The sequence below is a fragment of the Ziziphus jujuba genome, chromosome 6, assembly GCF_031755915.1.
Source record: "Ziziphus jujuba cultivar Dongzao chromosome 6, ASM3175591v1".
Lineage (NCBI taxonomy): Eukaryota > Viridiplantae > Streptophyta > Magnoliopsida > Rosales > Rhamnaceae > Ziziphus > Ziziphus jujuba.
In genome coordinates this window covers 8,643,089-8,663,557 of record NC_083384.1, presented here as the reverse complement: position 1 = coordinate 8,663,557, position 20,469 = coordinate 8,643,089, and the positions used below count along the sequence as shown (strand labels likewise).

The following is a 20,469-nucleotide window of genomic DNA, read 5'->3' as shown; positions in this document are numbered from 1 at the left end:
TGGACGGATAAATTACATAAATAAGCTACTTGATAAAATTTTTATTCGGTAAAAACGCATAATCTCTTTAAGATTTTGAGGTAACCCACAAAGGGATATTTGATTAAAGAAAAATATTTGGTATATTTTGAAATATGTTTGGATGCAACAATAAACAAGGTTTTTTTTTTTTTTTTTTTTTTTTTTTTTTGGGTTTGAATCAATAAATGAGTTCTTGGGTAAAGTTTTGGATCGTTGAATGGCATTAATTGAGGAGAGAGGTTGATCCAAGCTCCATCATTGTGTAGGATATTCATGTCCCTACCAATCATAACACTAGTAAATGTTTGTTTTTAAGGCACGCACTCCACTTTTTTTTCCCTTCTATTTTTTTTTTTTTTTTTTTTTTTTTTGAATTTAGGTTCAAGTTTTTTTTATAGTTTGATAGCACTTCATTGTCTAATGTAGGAAAAACATCATATTGCTTTAACTGTAAATTGTCAAGTCGAATGAACTTACCAAATTAAACATCAACAAAGTTGAAGATTTAAATCGCAGTAAGGACAGTAATTGCTACGTATTTGAATTATGATTTTTTAATATTGCACCTGTACAGGGTCCATAGCTCAGTGGTAGAGCATTTGACTGCAGATCAAGAGGTCACCGGTTCGAACCCGGTTGGGCCCTTTTTGTTCATCAGAACTCGAATCAAAACTTTCTTTTGTACATATATTATTTTTATTTCGTCAAACCAAAAAATAAACCTTCATTTCATACGAACACAGTCTTGGTAAAACGTTTAGATGGAAATTTGCTTACTTCTGTTCTCGTTCATTATATCATTATTGTGTTTCTTATTACTGTAAATCAAGACCCAGAAACTGAATACCATTTAGATGCTGTACAAGCTTCATTTACTTTGCTATTATTCATAAATAGACAAATCTAAAGATCAAATCAGAAAAAATTAGCTTGATTTTTTACTAATTCAACCTCTCAATCTCAAAGCAAATCCCCATAATTCTAGTCTACCATTTGCCTAGACCGCAAATTGGCACAGTAAAAAGTACCTACCTGCTCATACAAGTTAACTTTGGATACACCCATCCCCACCATCAATAACATTGTAATTGATGTACAGAAAATTAAATAACACAAGCAGACCTTATTTGAATGAGCAGTGGACCACTGAGCATGTTATATTTTTTACCCCCTTAAAATTTTTCAGTTTGTGTAAAAGGAGTATTAACTACAAGATCAATACTACACAGCATCTTGCCTGACAAATGGTGAGGAGCTCATATCTGTACTATAAAATGAATCCTCTGCTCCTGCATAGTAGTTGTCCTCTTTCTCCTCATCCCATTTGAGAACTTCCCTTATGAACTTGAATGCTTCATCGATTGTCACCCGATCCCTAGCCCGAGCTTGCCACACGAAAAGCTTGCGATCTGTCATGGAATAATACAGGTCCTTGAACTTCATTGCAACATAGAAATATGCCTGATGGGCCAGTGACTGATTGTTGTGGTGGGGTCGTACTGGACTAAAATCATTGAACCATTCACAAGTGCTCAATGGCACCCGGTTAACTTTTTCTTCAAATAGATCATACTTGTTTAGTATCAAGACAAATGGGGTATCTTTAAAGCATGGGTGTCTGATCATACTCTCAAAAAGTTCCTTGCTTTGCATCATCTTGTTTTGAAGTAGGGTTCCACTACCATTACTTTCTGGTGCAACCCAAATCTGATCATAGTCACTAAGAGAAACACAGAAAACTACAACACGCACATCTTCAAACATTTCAACCCATTTACAGCCCTCATTCATCCCCTTGGCATTTACCCTTATAAGTTGGTATCTGTACCAATAAAGTAGAAGTAAAGGCTCAGAATCAAAGATAACGGATCAGAACCAGAAAGAGTAGATGACCAACTCAAAATAATGGAAAATGAAATAATAATTTTGACCCTACTTTTGTGATGAATTGATCAGATAGGTGGTAATTGGATTGGATTTGAAAATCTGTCTAAATCTTACTTGTTAAAAGATAAAAGAGTGGGGTGGGTGATGTTTGTGCCTAATTGATCTCTGCAAGTAGAGATGGAAACCTTTCATGCAATGCTTTCAATCCTATGCATAGTATCAAAGCAAAACAATTCTTTTTCATATAATAAAAGCTAACACAATAGAAATTTAGAAGGGTTAGGTGGGGGACTTTATATACAAGAAAATAAATGTTATTACTTGGTTAGAGGCGGTGGTGGAGCATCTAGGTTGTCTGTGTAGGTTTCAGACATAGGACTTCGATCATCAAGTGAGAATTCAATGAAAGCCAAACCATTTCCTTGAGTGACCCCTTCTGCATATAGTATGTCTCGTTCTGAAGGTTCATATTCATTGCTTGATATCTCAACAGCCTGAAGAATAATAAAACATAAAAAAATAAGAAACCAAAAAGTAAAAAAAGAGGACAAAACTAAGCAATCACACAGGCACACAAACTGTTCTTCATCTGCCTGATGGCCACTCCAAATTCCCCAACATTGACCCATGCAGAGAGGAAACACCAAGAACCAAGGTTGAGACATATATATATATATATATATATATGAGGGCATGTTATTCTGTTAATGTTAATGAGCTTAACTAGTCCTGCCCCAATACCAAGGATGCATAATTGCTTTATTCTCTTGTAGTGTCTTTAAATGATTATGCAGATCCTCATCAATAGAGAAAAATGCTTTATAGAGCTGCATATGTTTATTTTACGCAGATAATGATTAATAGAAGGAACTCAAGTAGTACAATAACAACAACAACAATAGCGGTAACAAGTTGGAAAAAGAGTTCCAACTGATACCCAAGAATGCATTCAAATGGCAATGATAAGGTGGATTAAAAATGGATCATGTTGTGATGAAAAAGGAAATACCCGGCTTAAAAAGTATTCTGAAACATCTGGGAGGAAATGAAGCTCGTCTTTTCTTCTATATGTTTCCTGGATAGCAGGATCCTTCCACACCTCTTCTACCAATGGAGCATACTCACGTGTTGCAGCAGGGAAGAATGCATCCAAATCTCCAGTGGCTATAATGTCCAAAAGCCAGTCAGAGAAATGCTTCAACCTCGGGTTGATGGAATACTCACATGGAGTTGTTTCACTGACATCAACTTCTCCACCTGAAACAACACTGCAATCAGATATTGCATACATGGACCTGCTTTAATGCAGTCAAACAAAACCTTCCTTAGCTTTGCAAGCAGGCTAATAACCATCTCAAATATTCAGAAAACATTTCTATAGCCTTCCAAAATTAACATCTAATTTTAGAAGCTTTAAAATTTATCATATTGCAATATATAATCACATAAGATCTGTTATGAAACTTTCAGTATGATATCACATAGCTTCTTTTCTAACTCCTGCTCTTCAACTAATTATTTATTGAAAGTGAAATAAACTCTGTTAAGTGATTTCAATTTTAGAAAGAAAGAATCTCCTGGGTCAAAATCTCCCAGTGAATGATATAAAAATAACAATAGAAGAAAATAAATACGAATATTTTATAGCTAGCAAAACTCATGACACAATTAGGTGGATACTCACTTTGTAGAAACTCTAAACTTTATGGTTATACATTCCATATCAAACAAGCAAAAATGAAAAAGCAGCCACAATGACTCACTTGACCGTTTTTGTGTTTGTTTACCTGGTTCAGAGGCTTGATCATTGGAACCTAGTGCTTTCATCCTAGCCACCGCCTCCTCCTCAAAGCGCTCTCGTCCATCAAGTAAAATGCTAAGGTATTTGTACATGTTACTCTGGATCATTAACTTGATATCCAGAAGTTCTTCTGCAGTGAACCTGTTCCCATATAAAAACTTGGCCTACAAAGTAGTGACAGGAAAATATTGAGCACCAAGAGTAAAGAAAAGCAGTAATAAAATAGTCCTGAACTCATAAACCATCAATGACTGACCAGATACAAAACTAAAAAGGGTACTAAAAAATATGGTCAGTGTTCAGTATCATACAGCTCCTTATAACTCTCAGGGCACACTTTCAACCACTCAATCAAAGCACTATAGTTTTTATAGAAGCTACAGCCTAACTGATGTATGTATAGAAGAGGCCACACCTGCTTGAAGATAGTGCTGGTTCCAGAGCCTTGAAGTCCCAGAAGAAGAAGTTTCTGAATCTTTTTCGGCTCCAGATAATTTGGGACAGTAGTATAATTGCTAGCTTCATCCCTTGGACCATTAGGTTGACCATGGGGCACCGGCAACGAAAATAGGGAACAAACAAACCTTGTTGTCGCCTGTTAGCGAAACCCAATTAAGACTTTTTGCATGAAAATATCAAGAATTTAATATGGATTAGAAGTTTCCAGCTAAGATTTTCTGATCACATACCTTCTCCCAAATATTTCCTCTAATATTGTTCTGACCTTCTTCCTCATAACGACCATCATCATAGACCCAAAAATGAGTGTCACGTGGACATTGCACCTTTGCCAGCTGACATATTAGGAACTATGTTAGTAAACAAGTCAGGTTGAGATTGACTACATCAAAGAATAGGAACAGACTACATCAAAGACTAGGAACAGACACAGGATCAGAGGAACTCAACATTATTATGTAAAAGCTTGATCCCACTCAAACTACGTTAATACGATAAAACTATAATCTTGGTATATGGAAAGTGGGTTGCAGAAAGATCAGTCAATGCAATATATGTAAGGCGTGCAAATAAAGAATATTACTGGTAATTGGCATATTATCTAATATTTTATATCACGAAGAAAAGATGAAACTACAAGATGAGATTCCATATTACAATGTCAAGAGGCTTACCCTTAGCACCCTCAATTCAAGTTTTGTAATTTCTCGGCCATTGATATAAACTTCAGTATTCCCATTGCTTGCACGAGGGCTAAGTTTCCCAGTGAAATTCAAGTTTGAACTTATGACTATATCTGGTTTTTCTCCCTCCTGCCAGATTGCAGATAGAGCAGTTTATAATGATTGGTTAGGATTAAAGAGAGGTTAAAAGATCTGTCACATGTTGGCACATAAAAGAACAAGGAAAAAGAACTTGATTGAGAAACCACTATCAAATATGAACTCACCTTTCCCCAGAGACCGGATTCTTTATCATACCAATATCTACCAGGCTTCAACTTCCGTGGAGGTAAAGCACATCCAAGTAGTTCTGCCATTTCTTCTGGTTTCAGAGGGAATCCATTCACTATCAGCTGCTCTGGCCGAAGCTGATTAGCAGAACATTCCTTTTCTGCTTTCATAATCTGCTTCACTTCCAAAGGACTGAGTAACCTGGACAAGACTCTTGAATGCTTACCCAATTTTAGTCGCTTTGACTCATCAATCGGCTGACCTATGCATGTAACACATTTACGCCCCTCGGGCATGGATCCCATTGCCCTTAGCACACAATTGCTGCAATATTTAGCATCACAAACCAAGCAAGACTCTTTAGTTTCCCACTTTCCCTTTCCACACCGATAACAAACTCTACTCTTTTTCTTCTTCTTTTCCTTAAAGACCCCAACATACTCAGGATAAACAGGCTTCTCTATCTCAGCCTCTTTTTTCTCCGACCTTTCAACGGTATTAAAAGTGACAACCGGTGCTCTCTTCACCTCATTAACTCCGCATTGAGGAGGATGATTATTTGGAGGATTATGGACTGAAACAGGAGAAGCCGAAGGTGAAGCTGAAGAAGAATCAGGGTTTTGCAAAACAGACACCACAGATTCCGAACTTCCTGATACCCTGGCACTTTGTGTAGGTGAACCTGTTACACCACCAGCAATACAAGACACAGGCAGAGGAATGGGATCAATTACCTGCGGACCCATATTACCAACCGACCTCCGTGATTCAGATAGCGGTTCAGCAGTTGGGATGGAACGTGAATTAACATCAAGAGGTTCAACTCTAGGTACATCATAAGCTACAGGTGGCCCTTCATACTCCATCGCTATGGAGTAATCAAGATAAGAAGCATCCTCAGGGAGAGAAGCACCTGGTGGGAGCATCTGTCTCACCAATTCCCTCCAGCTCTCTCCCTCGTTTTTCTCCATTTCTTCCAAGAATAGTATCAAATTATATCATCAAAAGGCAAGGCAGACTCCTTAAAGTATCAACAACACCATAACAACTTAATATCGTCCAAACTCCAAAGTAAGGACCTTAATTTCGTTGTAACTTGATCAATAGGACACCATTAACAGATAAACGCAGTACCGTTTCGATCACCTAGAGATGCACCAAGAAGAATCAGCAAAACCAAGTTTTTAAGTTTTTGACTTATATCGGATCTAGACGATGCGAACTAGCTTTTAGAAACTTGAATGGTCACCGAAGCAGCCGCAATAGAATGGTCGTACTTTAAAATCATTCAAATGGGAGAAAATAAATTAAAAACTAATCATAGTTTTGAGCTAACTGCAAACAAAATTCAACCTTTTTTTTTTTGAGAGTTTGATGCGAAACTTTCAAGCCAGCCAGACGAAACCCATGTAAGATTGGATCGGGTTGCAGTCAAAAACAGCACCCATCTTTGAAATCACGAAACTTCATAGAGTTTGGAAACTGTAGGAACTATGAAGACCATTTTTTTGGATTTTTTGGTAGTGTTTCAAAGTGTTGAAAAAATCAGAGTCAAAACATATTGCAAGCAAAAAAATACAAAAAGATAAGTCCCAGCATACCCACCATAAACGTGAACACAGAGACTGATTCAAAGCAAAAAATTACCTCACCAAACACAAACACAAAATAAATAAATAAAAAGAATACGATAAATTAACTTTTAAGAAATATTCGTGGAGGAAAAAAAGAATAGCTTTAGAGGAGAGGAAAAAGAGAGAGAGAGAGAGAGAGAGAGAGAGTAAAAAATAAATAAATAAATAAATACCTGGAAAGGGACAGCAAATGAAAGAGAATCTGAGCTTAAATCTATGAAGCATTTGCTTTTTGAGCTTCAAGCTTAAAAGCTAAAGCTTTCTTCTGCAAATCGACCCAGTACTTAAAGAGAGAGAGAGAGAGAGAGAGAGAGAGAGAGAGAGAGAGAGAGAGAAATGGTGAAAACCAAGCAAAGACAGAAACTTGGAGTGTTTATCTGAGACAGCCATGGTAGAGAAAAGTGGGTCCCACAGTCGTATGTGTCTCAGGCATATTTAAACTGTGCAGAGTGAAAGAGGAAGAAGAGAGAGGTGGCGAGATGACAAACAAGAAGACAGGCTTGCCCGTGGGGAGGAGAGAGAGAGGGAGACTTTTTATTTTTCTTTTCGTGATTTCCACGCGTCCATTCGGCGAGTTGTAAGAGCTAAATACCCCCACGAGGCCTTCATTTTCTTTTTCGTTTTTCGTTTCTATTTTTTATTTTTGTTTTGTTTTACTGTTTCTTTCCACGCGCTCTCTTTCCCACTTAGCAAAATCCTCCTCTTTCTTAGCTGTTAACTCCTCTCCTAACTGTGGGCCCATTACAAAAAAACAAGATATTATTGCCAATCGGACCAACATGGACCTAATTATTTATTGTTATAATTAATAAAATAGTCCTTTCTTATATAAATTCTAGACTCTTTCTTTTTAGGTTATTTCCACAATTTTAAAATAGTAAATTTTACTATTTAAATATATAAAATAATTTTATATAATATTTTTAATATATAAAATATTCACATTCTATTTCATCTAATTAAATTAAAAATACAGTTGTTTTAATAAATTAAACACAATTTCATGAGAATTAGTATTAGAATCAAAATGCTTTTTAACAAAACATATAGTTACGAAAATATATGAATTTTTTTTTTCTAGTTAGAATGATTTGGAATAATGGAAAGATATATTCATTAAAATATTCTATTTCAAATCATAAATATATTTAAAGATATTCATTGTTGATTTTTGAATACATTTAAGATGTTCTTGTCTAAAAATATTTTGTTTCATGTTTCTGAATATATTTAAGATATTTAATTCAATATTTCTGAATACATTTTAATATATTCAATCATATACTTCTAATATAAATATAATTAATTATTAAATATCTTTAATAAAATTTATAAATGAGAATAAAAATATAACTTTATAATGAGATTGCATAGAATTTGCTTGGTAGTATAACTAATTTTTCTGTTTTTATTGGAATAATTCTTTGAAGAATTACTTCTTCCATTTTTAAAATACGGTTCCTAAAATTTTGACTGAGGCAGGACATTTATCAAAGCCTTTTGCTATTTGTCACTATGGAATATGGTTATCAGTAATAGCTAATTATTAATTAAAGCATTTTAATTTTTTATTTTAAAAATTTAATATAGAAGAATAAATATTTTAATAATAATCAATTATATTGTTACCTAGCATATAAATCTCATTAGTGTTTCGTTACCAATTGAGATAAATAACATTTTTCTTTATGATTTTGCTTTTTTTGTAATTAAATAAAAGTTGGTTTTACTTTTCTAATAACACATTGGATTGTTTTATGATAGATAATTTTACACGTTACTTTAATTATATAATTGTACATACATCTCCGACAATACTCAGTATACCACATGCATATAATTGAAATGCCTATAATTATTTATAGAAAATAATAGACACAATAAATTAATGTTTGATTAACACCTTGTCTATTATGGAATAAGCAATTTGATCTATTATTAGTATCTTTTACTTCATTTAACCTAAAAATTTTCAAAATATTAAATTGAAGGTTTTTGAAAAAATGAAAAACATATATTATTTAGTATATTTCTAATCAAATCAAGATAAAAATTGAAACTACATAATGAGAATACTTTAAAAAAATATATATATGAGTTTTGAAATGGTGCACGCGCTTTGAAGTTGCAAGTGGGTTTAGATTTTGATGTTTCAGGATGGTTAAAGGGTAAATCACAAAACAATTTGGAACATTTTCTTATTTTGGCCCTTAAAAAAATATATAATAAATTTATTTGAACCTCCCATAGACAATTCAAAGGATTTAGTGGCGGTAAAAACTTAAAAGGTAAAAATTTTCATTACGCTTAAAAAAAGGAAAAAAAAAAAAAAAAGGATTAATATTATATTATGTGTTGTAAAGTGTAAACCAGTGTGTGGTATATGTGAAACCCATTACGTGGAGATATCGGATTGAAGAACCTTTTATCATCTAGTTCTGGGCTGTCTATAAGTTTCCACGTATTAAAAAGTTTTTTATTTTTATATATGAAAATTAAAAAATAAATAAATAAATAAAGTTTGCAGATTTCAAGGTGAGTTTGGGTAAGTGAGCAAAACATGGAGAGGACAGTGGGTTTAATGAGAAGTGGGGCCCACTTAATTGTGGTCCGAAACCCGAATAAGACACTCAATAAAACCTGGTTTCTTGTGGAGGTGGTGCACTTGTTGCGTCCCCATACTTTTTTTTTTTTTTTTCTTCTCTAATTTATTAATTAATTAATTCATTCATTCCTGTTTTTTTTCCTTGTACAATAAAAAAATATACATTCATGCATATATTTTTCAAAACAAATATTATTTATGCTATTAATTTGGTCATTATTGTTACTTAACGATATAAAAAAATAAAACTTTATAGTTAAGTAAATTAATAACGAGTAACAATGATTTTGCCTTCACTAAAAAGGAAGAAAGTGTTGAATTTGTTGAGGATTAAAACAAAAAATTGGCAAAATCTTTTTATATTTAAGTATGTGATAAAAATGGAAAGAGAGAGAGAGTGAATGAGTGGTATGATTGAATTGCTTTTGATTCAAAGTGAGTGGTTTTGTAATTGGATTAGTTTTGTTTGGGTCAAAGCAAAGCCAAGCAATTAATTTATGAAGATTATCTGTATGGGAGTGCATGTTGTGTTGTATAGATTGGTTTTGGTGGGAAATTGACCACCACTTTTTTTTTTGGGTAATAGGAAAATGACCACCCATATTCATAATGAATAGGTGGTGAAATTTCCTGTTTCTTCATTTTATTTTTAAATTTATACCTTGAAAGAGATCATTGGGCATTTTTTCATTTCTCATTCATTATTTTTGGGGCTTTATTCTTCTTTTGTTCTTTTTTTTGGGATAAATTTTCGGGGCTTTATAATAATTTGTTAGTAAAATATAATTTTTAGCAACTTAATTTATTATTTGGAATTTTTAATAGTGATAGTCAAACATTTTATTAATATAAAGCTTTCTCTTTTGCATGACCGGATTAAAATTGATTTGAGAGTAGGTGCAAAATTATTGTAACCAACATTTGTTTATGTATTACCAATGGCCCCTTTTTTTTCCCATCTTATTATCAGTAGCTTTTTTAAATTGCTTGAATTTATGTTGCATACAGTTATGTAAAAAAAGTTGATATGCTTTAATGTTGTAGTACCTCAGGGTTGATATGGATATTCTAAGGCAGTAAGGGTTTTTTTTCCTACATTTTTTATAGTGGTGCAAGAATATTGAATAGTTTCAATTTGTTACATAACTTTTTGAGAGAACAACAATGGAACTGAAAATTAATAAATGCTAACTAATAGTGGATATAAAGCATGACATTGAAATTCATGACCCAAATTTGTCCTTTGCAACCCATATTTCTTAGGCAACCTGTGGTATAGCTTTTCCTTCTGTTTATGTTTTTCTTTTCTATTTTTTTTTTTTAAAAGTATCATGAGAAGTTATTTTATATTGACTTTTGTTAGAAGCTTCTTTTTTTTTTTGTTTATTTATTTATTTATTTTTTAAAGATTTGAAACATTTTTGAAAAATTGTCTAAACATTTTGAGAATCACTTTTAAATCATAAAAGCCAAAATATAGCTTTTTAAACACTATACCAAAACAGGATTTAAATCTACCCTATCCACAAAATACATACATTCATCTAACCAAAAAAACAAAAAAAAAAAGGAGTAAAAAGAAAGTAATGGGAATATGCCCTTTTCATCGACAATAAAAAATATATGGAAATAAAATTGCATAATTGGGTTTGGGTATTTTGTATTTAGGTAAGAAAGCAGTAGAGGGAGGGAAGTGAGTTGACAAGTAAAAAAGCAAAGGGAGGAAGTGAAGCATTTGCTGTGATTGCAATGATGGATGTAGAGACTTTGGGCATGTAATAATTATTTATTAAAGGGGGGCCCTTTTAATTTCTAAGATATGCATATATTACAAAAAATTAAATGTGTCAACTGCTTTTATTTTGACCAGTCAACTAAATGTGGCTGCTAAAACTTGATGGAACTACTCAACTTTTTTTAATGTCAGCTTCAAGTTTACCTAAATAAATTCCAGTTTACAAAATGGTTGGACTTGGGCTCATCATGTAGGCTTAAATGTCCATTTCTTAGGCCTTAAAAAACCCAATGTTTTTATAGAGCACTTTACTTTAATCTCTTTTTATTTGTTATTTTATTCTTATACCAATTTCTATATGCTAAGAAAAATGGTCTTCAAAATATTTGAGAATTGTATATTGTGGTGGCAAACAGCTTGTATTGTCTTTTGTAAGGACACTTTAATGGCAAAAATTATTATTTTTTTTTTAGCAATAAAAAAATTACTTGCTTTGTCCATGGCCTAGGAGTTGGAAATGAATGCTATATTAAAAATTCTAAATTTTCTTATCACGTGCAATGAATATGAAATCTATACATGAATGGCATATGATAAGCTCCTTATTCATTTATTTATATATTTATTTTTGCTCTTGTTATCAAGAATAAAAAAATCCAGTAGAAAATCTAGGAACACCACTAAGGCTGACATGGCGAGATATGAGAGGCTAAAATTCTAAAAGGAGGAATCTCATTTAGCCGGGCCATTCCTAGACATTATCCTATCCAGAATCTGGTTGTCCCATAACTGTGACATAGCTTTTTTCTGGTTCAAATTCTCTTTCCAAATTCATGGATGAGATTCAAATCCTCCAAAAGAATACTTCCCTAACTATTTCCTACCTCAACTATCAAAATGTTTCAGAAAAGCAAATACTTTTCAGTTTTCACATTCCTTTCCATCTCACTAAACATCCCAGCTGGGTTTCACAGATGAAGAAGATTTGTACATGCCCAGCTTCACAATTTTCTTGCTTTGTTGCCCATCTGGTTGGTTCAGTTTATCCACCGTCTTCCTTAAGCATCCTTTTGTTTCCATGGTTCCGTTTTCTTTCACTTAACTTTCTCTATATTTTGGAAGGAAAAATTGATAGTTTTGGCAAATGAAAAATAGTGGGTTTCTTCCATGTTGATTTATGTTTAGCAATCATGGTGGTGATGGCAGAATGATTGGGACAACAGTCCTTAACCAAACCCATCTTTTGTTACCCACAAAAGATCCACCTCAAAACCCAGAATTCAATTTGAGCTTGAAAGAGCAAGAATGTTTGTCATTGTTGAAAAGATGCAAGAGCATAGAAGAATTCAAGAGAGTTCATGTCCATTTCATAAAGTTTGGTCTCTTTTGGGGTTCTTTTTGTGAAGGCAATCTTGTAGCCACTTGTGCTCTCTCGGATTGGGGTAGCTTGGACTATGCCTGCTCAATTTTCCAACAAATCGACGAACCTGATACTTTTCTATACAACACCATGATCAGAGGACATGTCAAGGGTATGAACTGGGGTCAAGCTTTGCTTCTTTATCATGAAATGCTTGAGAGAGGGGTCGAACCTGATAACTTCACATATCCAGCTCTTCTGAAAGCATGTTCTCTGTTAAGGTTTCTTGAGGATGGAAAGCAAATTCATGGACATATTTTTAAGCTTGGGCTTCAAGATGATGTTTTTGTGCAGAACAGCTTGATAAACATGTATGGAAAATGCAAGGAAACAGATCTTTCTTGTGCTGTTTTTGAGCAGATGAATCAAAAGACTATTGCTTCTTGGAGTGCTATTATTGCAGCTCATGCCAGTTTGGGCATGTGGAGTGAGTGTTTGATTCTGTTTGGAGATATGAGGAGCGAGGGATTTTGGAGGCCTGAAGAGAGTATATTGGTTAGTGTTCTCTCGGCTTGTACCCATTTGGGTGCACTTGATTTGGGTAAGTGCACTCATGCGTCTTTGTTGAGGAATATTAATGGACTCAATTTAATAGTGAAGACTTCCTTAATTGATATGTATGTGAAATGTGGGTGCTTGGAGAAAGGGTTGTGTCTCTTCCAAAAGATGAACAAGAAGAACCAATTGTCCTACTCTGTGATTATATCTGGTCTGGCTATGCATGGACATGGCAGAGAAGCATTGGAGGTGTTCAAAGAAATGCTCAAGGAAGGTTTGGCACCGGATGATGTTGTCTATGTGGGTGTGTTGAGTGCTTGTGGTCATGCCGGCCTTGTTGATGAAGGTCTCCAGTTTTTCAATAGGATGCAATATAAACATGGGATTGAGCCCACAGTTCAACATTATGGTTGCCTGGTCGACCTCATGGGTCGAGCAGGGAAGCTTGATGAAGCCAAGGAGATAATTGACAGCATGCCAATCAGACCCAATGATGTAATATGGAGGAGCCTTCTTAGTGCCTGTAGAGTTCATCAAAACATGGAAATAGGTGAGATTGCTGCAAAAAACCTATTCCATTTGAACTCACAAAATCCTAGTGACTATTTGGTGCTATCAAATATGTATGCACGAGCACGAAAGTGGGACGATTTTGCCAGGATTCGCACAGAATTGATTTCCAAAGGCTTGAATCAAACTCCTGGATTTAGCTTGGTTGAGGTACAGAGAAAGGTGTACAAGTTTGTTTCACAGGATATGTCACACCCACAGTGTGATGAGGTCTATGAAATGATACACCAGATGGAATGGCAATTGAGATTTGAAGGCTATGCCCCTGACACATCACAAGTTTTGCTTGATGTAGATGAAGAAGAGAAGAGAGAGAGGTTGAAGCATCATAGCCAGAAGTTAGCAATTGCTTTTGCACTTATAAATACTTCTCAGGGGTCTCCCATAAGAATAGCTAGAAACATCAGAATGTGCAGTGACTGTCATACATACACAAAATTTATTTCAACGATCTACAAACGAGAAATTATTGTGAGAGATCGAAATCGGTTCCACCATTTTAAAGATGGAATTTGCTCTTGTAGGGACTATTGGTAAATCAATTACTTCTCTTTCACAGTATTCTGATTTATGGGGAAATTTCTTCCCTCTTTTCTCTAATGATTCTTTTCCAGTACATACTGATATAATCATAGAACTGAAACTGTTTTTTGAAGAAATATACACTGCAGTTGTTAAACCATATATCGTTTTGTCAAATGCTGTGCATAGTGATCATAAGTATAGCTATTATTGTGAGTGAAATATATTGGAAAATATGCTTGATATACATTATTGTGCCTGCTTCCTAGTATCTATAACTTTTGGGATACTAGCTTACATAATTTCTGAGCTAGGTTACCTATAGGTCTTGTGTTCCTACTAGCTATGGCTTTTATAATAGATGGTAATTTAACAAAATATAGTGGCCTCAACAAGATATTTTAAGCTATGATCATATATTTTCTTCCTCATTCCTCTTATTCTTTAATAATATAGGCAGGGCCTAAACATAGGTACCATCCAATTTTCTAGGGAATGTACATTTTGCAATCACCAGGCAACGGTAAAAAGCATACAAAAGTTCATAAGATTTTCTTTGACGGTAAGCTCTATAAAAGGTTTTAAAAAGATAGTACTACATCAAGAGATAAATGCACATTAAGATCTGAGCTGAAAGAAAATATGCTGCTGAGTTTCAAATTTGTTTCACATTGACAAGTTTATGATTAGATCCAAATGAACAATCTGACATAATATTGCAGAGGCTTCAAAATGCATTTATTTACCCTTCACTAGAATAAATCAAACAGCAAGAAGAAGAAGACATAAAAACGCCTGGGTCTAGAAGTTAAAGATAATGGTGCTCGTGCAGAAAAAACTTGGAATTGGCAACTTTATTGAAAAAAAATTCAAGGAGATTATAACAGGTGAAAACCTGTTTCCATTGTCCAGTGAAAGTATTTCCACTTTTTTCCCTCACACATTCACTAATTTATTAGTCTTTTCTACTTTTTTCCCTCACACATTCACCAATTTATTACTCTTCAAAAGAAAATAAAAAAAATCTAACTTCTAAGAAATAATTGAAGGATAAAAGTTTATTCAATTTTAACTTCAGAAATGGATGAAGTAATTTCCTTTGCTCGTGGATCAGCACTCTCTAAAGAAACGCCACGAGGATCTTCTCTAACTAACATGGCTAGAACGTTGCGGGCACTCCATGATTTTATCAAATGGCTGCTAGAATCTCCAAATGTAACAGCAAATATTGCATCAAAACCACCTGCTCCTGGAACTCCAGCCAACAATACCCCTTCCATATTCATAGTAGCATCCAAAAGTTGTGTTTGTGAATGTGGTTCAATCTGAAAATTTGGAATCCAAATAACATATTAGCATTATCATTAACTAAACTCTATCATCATACTTCATGATGAAATATGGAGATCCACTATAAATCTACTATATACTTTCATAAATTGCAGACCAAATTCGCATTTTCACAATAAATATACCATGGCCAGCAATATAACAAGCTAAAAGAGAGTTAATGAAATACTCAACGGTGATTAAATTTTAAGATCAATACTCAACCCAGAAAAGACAAAATTAGAAGCACTTGCTCTACATAAAGACCTACGCCTGAATTTCATGACTCTGAAAACCGAGTTTATCAGCTCTTGAAGTAGTTCACGTAGCCAGTAAACTTGTCGAGTTAATATTTATCTATTTTTTGAAAAATTTAGTGTCATAATAATATCTTTTTTTCTTCCATTTAATGTATCTATGTTAAAAGAAAAAAATATGTAACACAAACATTCATCTGACCAAGGAAAAAGGAACATACAGGAACACCTGCAGCCTCGCCCATCAAACGCATATGATACCGGATCCTAAGCATAGCATCTCTTGCTCCTAATAATGCTTTAGTGATTGCCTCTTGGCTTTGTTCAGTGGCTTGCTCCACCCACTGTCCATACATTTCATAAAATGGTCTCAAACATTAAGTTAGGAAAAATGTTTATGAAACTTGACCAGTAGAAGTATCAATAAAACCAGTAGAAGTATCAATAAAACTAAGGTTTTAAATCACATTAGTTTGCATAAAAGCAATGTATAGCTGGATGCAATCCTCATGGATGTGAATCTTTTCACCACTTTCTAAACCTACTGAATTCAGGAACTAGTCCTGGGGACACGTGACCTCATACATGCTCAGGTTTCACTTCCCATTATTTGTAAACTAAATTGATTTACATAAATACCACAGATTGTCAAATTATGGGCAAAAATCAAGATGAAAACCAAGGCAATTAGCCAACCGCAGGGTGTCACAAGGATGCAGTCCATGGGAAATTCTCGGATTCTGTTTCTATATGGGAGAATAGCTAATATCTGGTTTCTGCTATTTACTCCACAAATTTATGCAAAAGTGAACTAAAGAAATACCTTCTCTGGTTTAAGCGTGCTATAACGGTTTATTATGCTTTTATATTGATCCCAGTGTTTTTCTGCCAATTTACTTAATGTGTTGAGTTGCGTTTCCAGATCTGAATTAGCCTCTGACAGCTTTTTCCATGTGTCCAAGGATTTTTGAGGGTCAGCCTTCTGCCATTTTTTGACAGCACCTACCATTGATGGTGTGGATGATCCTCCAGTTCCTGGTTCTCCCAGTATCTGCAAAAGCACCATAATCACTAACGAGAATTTCCATCCCTTTTGTGAATAAAAATAGACTGACAAAATTACACCAAAATTCTTTTTTACTTCAAAAAAATAAAAAGATGAAACCAGAATTAACAGAGAAAGACAAAAGGACAGAGTATGTTGTGAATTACGATTGATAGAACTGATATAAAGATGACTAAAATGTGAAATATCATTTTATGCATGCATAGAAAATCATTCTAACAGACAAATAGATATTAAGTGGCAATAATAACAAATGCCATTATCCTTACAAGATTCATCAATGGTGGCAAGGAAAACTTAGTCCTCTCATGATCCCACTTTCCTTTTAGGATTTCAAGAATGACTTCTTGCAGGGGAGCTCCCTTTATTGCAACCTGAAATATAATACAGAACCTTCTACATGTGATTTATATAATTTTGAAAGGAGAACATACCAAGGCAAGCCACTGATACTTGTGTCAAAGAGGCAAAATATTATTTCTTAAAAATTGAGAACTATAAGACAATCTTAAAACTATAATTAATTACTCCAATCTCAAAACACAAATTGAAGAAAATGAAAAATGATAAAAGAGAAAAAGCATGGTCTGGGGGAAGCAGGTCGCAAACAGTTTAGACCACCACCAAAGACATTTTGGACAGTTGCAGATTGCTCTACCAGCATGACAGGCCTGTTACATTGGCAGTCATGAGTATTTTCGGCAGGGCCACTAAATCTGCCTGATTGCGGACTCAGTCTGGATCATTATCAAAATGTGGCATTAAGTCCACGAAAAGCCTCAGTTTAAAACCTTGGATTGGAGAATAAGACACTAAGTAGCATTTTGCCATGAAAATGCAAAAAGCATCACAATCAACCTCAACATATAATGCATATATATATATATATATATAATTTTATCATATACAATAATTTCCCTCCTCGCTCCAAAGTTTCGAACCCACAATCTCGCAGTTGTAGATATGAGTGACTTACCAACTAAGCCAACATCACTTGACAATCAACCTCAACATATTGAAAGGTAGAAATGGAATCCATAAATGGACAGAACATGATTAAAATAGTAAATGGTAAAAGCCAAGGAAGTTTTTAGCCATTTCCTAAGCATTCATGCAAGCCAGAAGAACTTATACCAAACTCTTTTAGTTAGCAGTTAAAATATGGACAAATATGAATAATCGGGGATTCCCCTGATACATTAAATGAGTAGCAATGGGATGCAATAACCAAGCTGCAAGAGATACCTGAGCAGATGAGATCACTTCTGGTGAAAACCGAACATAACGTTGGCTACCATAAACAGCAGAGGCAACATCAAATCCACTGCCAACCTTCCCTTGTGCAATGCAGTGAGCAGTTTGAGCTATAATATGCACTGTATCCAGATCCCCAGTATCATTTTCTTGTTGTTGATCCTTAGGTGACGAAAGGTCAACAACACCCAAGTAATGAAGCAAAGCAGCAACAACAGCCGTTGTCATAGCTGCAGATGAACCCAATCCAGTTTTTGCAACTTCAGGCTTACAATTTTCACCATTTGATTCCTCAGCATTAAAGGTAATTGACGCAAAAGGAGGAAGAGCAGCCAATGCATCTGGCGTCAAAGGGAGGCCACGTGCTTCAATCTATGAGGAGCACAAGTCATCAACCTTTGAATACGCAATTCATAATGAAACTAACTGAATGAGAACTCTAAAGTTTTAGCAAAATCTCCTTGAAAGGAAATGCTTATATATATTATTGGATGCATAAAAAAATAAATAAATAAAAGAAAAACAAGGGAAAAAAAAATCTATTAAAATTTAGAGCATATTATGTTCAAATTCACGTGTAAACTGAACCAGAAGGCTAGAAAACGTCTTTTATAGTAAAGAAAGCACAAAGACACCTGTAAAACATCGCCCACCTAAAATGCAAAAAATATTTAATATAAACAACTAAAAGGGTAGATACCTGATTCCGATATGAATAAAAGTCATTGCTACCTAAAATGGTGATATCAAGACCTGCATGAACAATTCTGATGAAACATCAGGTTTTTGAGTTTCAATTTTTCTTTCCTATTGAAAAAGAACGAGAAGCACATGACAAATCAAACATTACCTTGCAATAGTAGTTTGTGTAATGAATCCTTCTTGCTCTCATCAAATGTTGCATGTGCTGCTGCGACAGAGTATTGCACTACTTGTTCCACAAAAGGGTTCCTTGACTCACTGAAATTTGAAATCAATTACAGTAGAAGATATCTTAATGATATATTTAGGTGAACGTTTCATCAATCATTAAACCATCAGTTATAAAGTAAAGAATGTCATTCAAATCTGGCATCGCTGAACCAGTCAAAGCTTTCTATACAATTCCAGAATGAGTTAAATCATGATGATAAATACTGGCAGGTTCAAGTCAATGAAATTGATTATACAAATTCTTGGGGACTATGCATTAGAAAACACACAAGGGATAACAAAGAAAAACTTACCTTGAAGAGGCAGGTTGAAGCGTAAAATTTTTCAGTGACAGTTTAAACATGCTTTCTCTGGAGAGCTGAGGAGATGTTAGTTTCACGTCTGTCCATGCCTGAAGGTGGCACATAAACAAGGGTCAAGGAACTCACGTTACAATTAAAACACTTCCCAAGAAAACAAGCTACTCATGGTGAACAAACTATGAATGTGTTTAAGCTAGTATAAGCCCAGAAAGATTACACAGATGCAGAATAATAACATACAATGGTTCTTAGTTTCCTAAAAAGGAAAAGAGAAAAAAGGAAAATGGATTGTAGAACAAAATATATAATCATTTGGACAAGTTCAAAAGTCTTTCATATTATCATTTCCAAATCTAATAAAAAATGTCACCCTTCGTCAGCCAATTTGATTCGTTTTCAGTCAAACTTTTATAGATTTAGAACCAAAACTGCCAATATATGTGCTTTTTCCATGCTCAAGGTGCACATACCCAACTAAACCAACCCAACTAAAGATCAAATAGCCATATATTACCAAGTTAAACACTTAGTGAAAAAGTTCACCAGGTAGCAACAAAGTCATAATAGTCTTCAAAGTTGGATAGATGGATTCTAGATAGTGTATACTAAAGAACAAAACAAGGAAAACAAGTTCACCGCAAAAATACTAAAATTCACTGACCCAGGCCCAGCTATCGGGCTTGATATCATCGTAAAGAGGTTTAACAATGGCGTAAAAGCGAGCGTTTGTACTGAGCACAAGCCCAGCATTCGGTCTCTCCAAAATCAGATAGCCTCCGGTCATCAAAACCTTCCCTGGAGCTGAAGCAACCCTGCAAAACCAACATATTCCGGTAAAAAAGGAAATTCCAACGAAATATTTCCAAAAAGAAAAATCACCCAGTTATTAAAATTCCAAAATCTTGATGAACAGGAAATGAAGTAGAGATGACTTACACTGCCATTGCTTTTTTTTTTTCTCTGCAAAATCTGTATGGAGTTTGGTTGTGAGTGAGAGACTTCAATGGGGTCAAAACTCGCCCAATTAGATTTAGCAGACTCAGCTGACACTAAGGAACCCCACCAATTTATATGTGTTACCGACTCAGTTGTCTTGTTTTGACGTTGGAGTTTTCAACCCACCTACCCAACCTCCATGTTTGGACTCCAATGCTTGACCCTTTTTTATTTTTTATTTTTAATTTTATTTTATACTATTATTATTATTATTATTTTCTTCTTCT

At 34.4% G+C, this 20,469-nt stretch overlaps 3 protein-coding genes and 1 non-coding gene across 6 annotated transcripts; 2 read left to right on the top strand and 2 right to left on the bottom strand.

Moving 5' to 3' along the window:
• The first annotated feature begins 594 nt into the window (after positions 1-594).
• TRNAC-GCA (transfer RNA cysteine (anticodon GCA)) lies at positions 595-666 on the top strand. Its single transcript has one exon. It is a non-coding gene; the product is annotated as a tRNA-Cys (tRNA).
• Positions 667-939: 273 nt separating this feature from the next.
• On the bottom strand, positions 940-7,452 carry LOC107430957 (extra-large guanine nucleotide-binding protein 3). 2 transcript variants are annotated; one of them, XM_060818459.1, is made up of 9 exons: positions 6,929-7,452; positions 5,118-6,612; positions 4,843-4,980; positions 4,399-4,503; positions 4,125-4,304; positions 3,696-3,873; positions 2,918-3,165; positions 2,230-2,402; positions 940-1,843 (listed from the first exon to the last, which is right to left on the bottom strand). In XM_060818459.1, exons 2-9 carry the CDS (start codon positions 6,090-6,092, stop codon positions 1,243-1,245), a joined length of 2,598 nt encoding a protein of 865 aa, XP_060674442.1. In that variant the 5' UTR covers positions 6,093-6,612; positions 6,929-7,452; the 3' UTR covers positions 940-1,242. The 2 variants fall into 2 exon arrangements, with proteins under 2 accessions (XP_060674442.1, XP_015897315.3); XM_016041829.4 differs by having other exon boundaries at positions 5,118-6,267.
• A 4,353-nt stretch (positions 7,453-11,805) lies between these two features.
• On the top strand, positions 11,806-14,183 carry LOC107405750 (pentatricopeptide repeat-containing protein At1g31920). The gene has a single exon (XM_016012838.4). It carries the CDS (start codon positions 12,273-12,275, stop codon positions 14,118-14,120), a length of 1,848 nt encoding a protein of 615 aa, XP_015868324.3. The 5' UTR covers positions 11,806-12,272; the 3' UTR covers positions 14,121-14,183.
• Positions 14,184-14,932: 749 nt separating this feature from the next.
• LOC107430958 (phosphomevalonate kinase, peroxisomal) lies at positions 14,933-20,396 on the bottom strand. 2 transcript variants are annotated; one of them, XM_016041830.4, is made up of 10 exons: positions 20,183-20,392; positions 19,908-20,058; positions 19,238-19,335; positions 18,862-18,971; positions 18,712-18,764; positions 18,003-18,383; positions 17,027-17,131; positions 16,515-16,742; positions 15,913-16,035; positions 14,933-15,430 (listed from the first exon to the last, which is right to left on the bottom strand). In XM_016041830.4, the coding sequence occupies exons 1-10, from the start codon at positions 20,188-20,190 to the stop codon at positions 15,164-15,166; spliced, it is 1,524 nt and encodes a 507-aa protein (XP_015897316.2). In that variant the 5' UTR covers positions 20,191-20,392; the 3' UTR covers positions 14,933-15,163. The 2 variants fall into 2 exon arrangements, with proteins under 2 accessions (XP_015897316.2, XP_048319868.2); XM_048463911.2 differs by lacking the exon at positions 15,913-16,035 and having other exon boundaries at positions 20,183-20,396.
• Between the last annotated feature and the right edge of the window lie 73 nt (positions 20,397-20,469).

Coding starts and splice junctions, on each gene's coding strand:
- LOC107430957 (XM_060818459.1), bottom strand. CDS start 6,092: ATGGAGAAAAACGAGGGAGAGAGCTGGAGGGAATTGGTGAGACAGATG. Junction 3,166..3,695: donor TGATCAAGCCTCTGAACCAG/GTAAACAAACAC, acceptor GTGTTGTTTCAG/GTGGAGAAGTTGATGTCAGT. Junction 1,844..2,229: donor CCACCACCGCCTCTAACCAA/GTAATAACATTT, acceptor TTATTGGTACAG/ATACCAACTTATAAGGGTAA.
- LOC107405750 (XM_016012838.4), top strand. CDS start 12,273: ATGTTTAGCAATCATGGTGGTGATGGCAGAATGATTGGGACAACAGTC.
- LOC107430958 (XM_016041830.4), bottom strand. Junction 19,336..19,907: donor AGCCCGATAGCTGGGCCTGG/GTCAGTGAATTT, acceptor TGCCACCTTCAG/GCATGGACAGACGTGAAACT. Junction 18,384..18,711: donor TTTATTCATATCGGAATCAG/GTATCTACCCTT, acceptor TGCTCCTCATAG/ATTGAAGCACGTGGCCTCCC.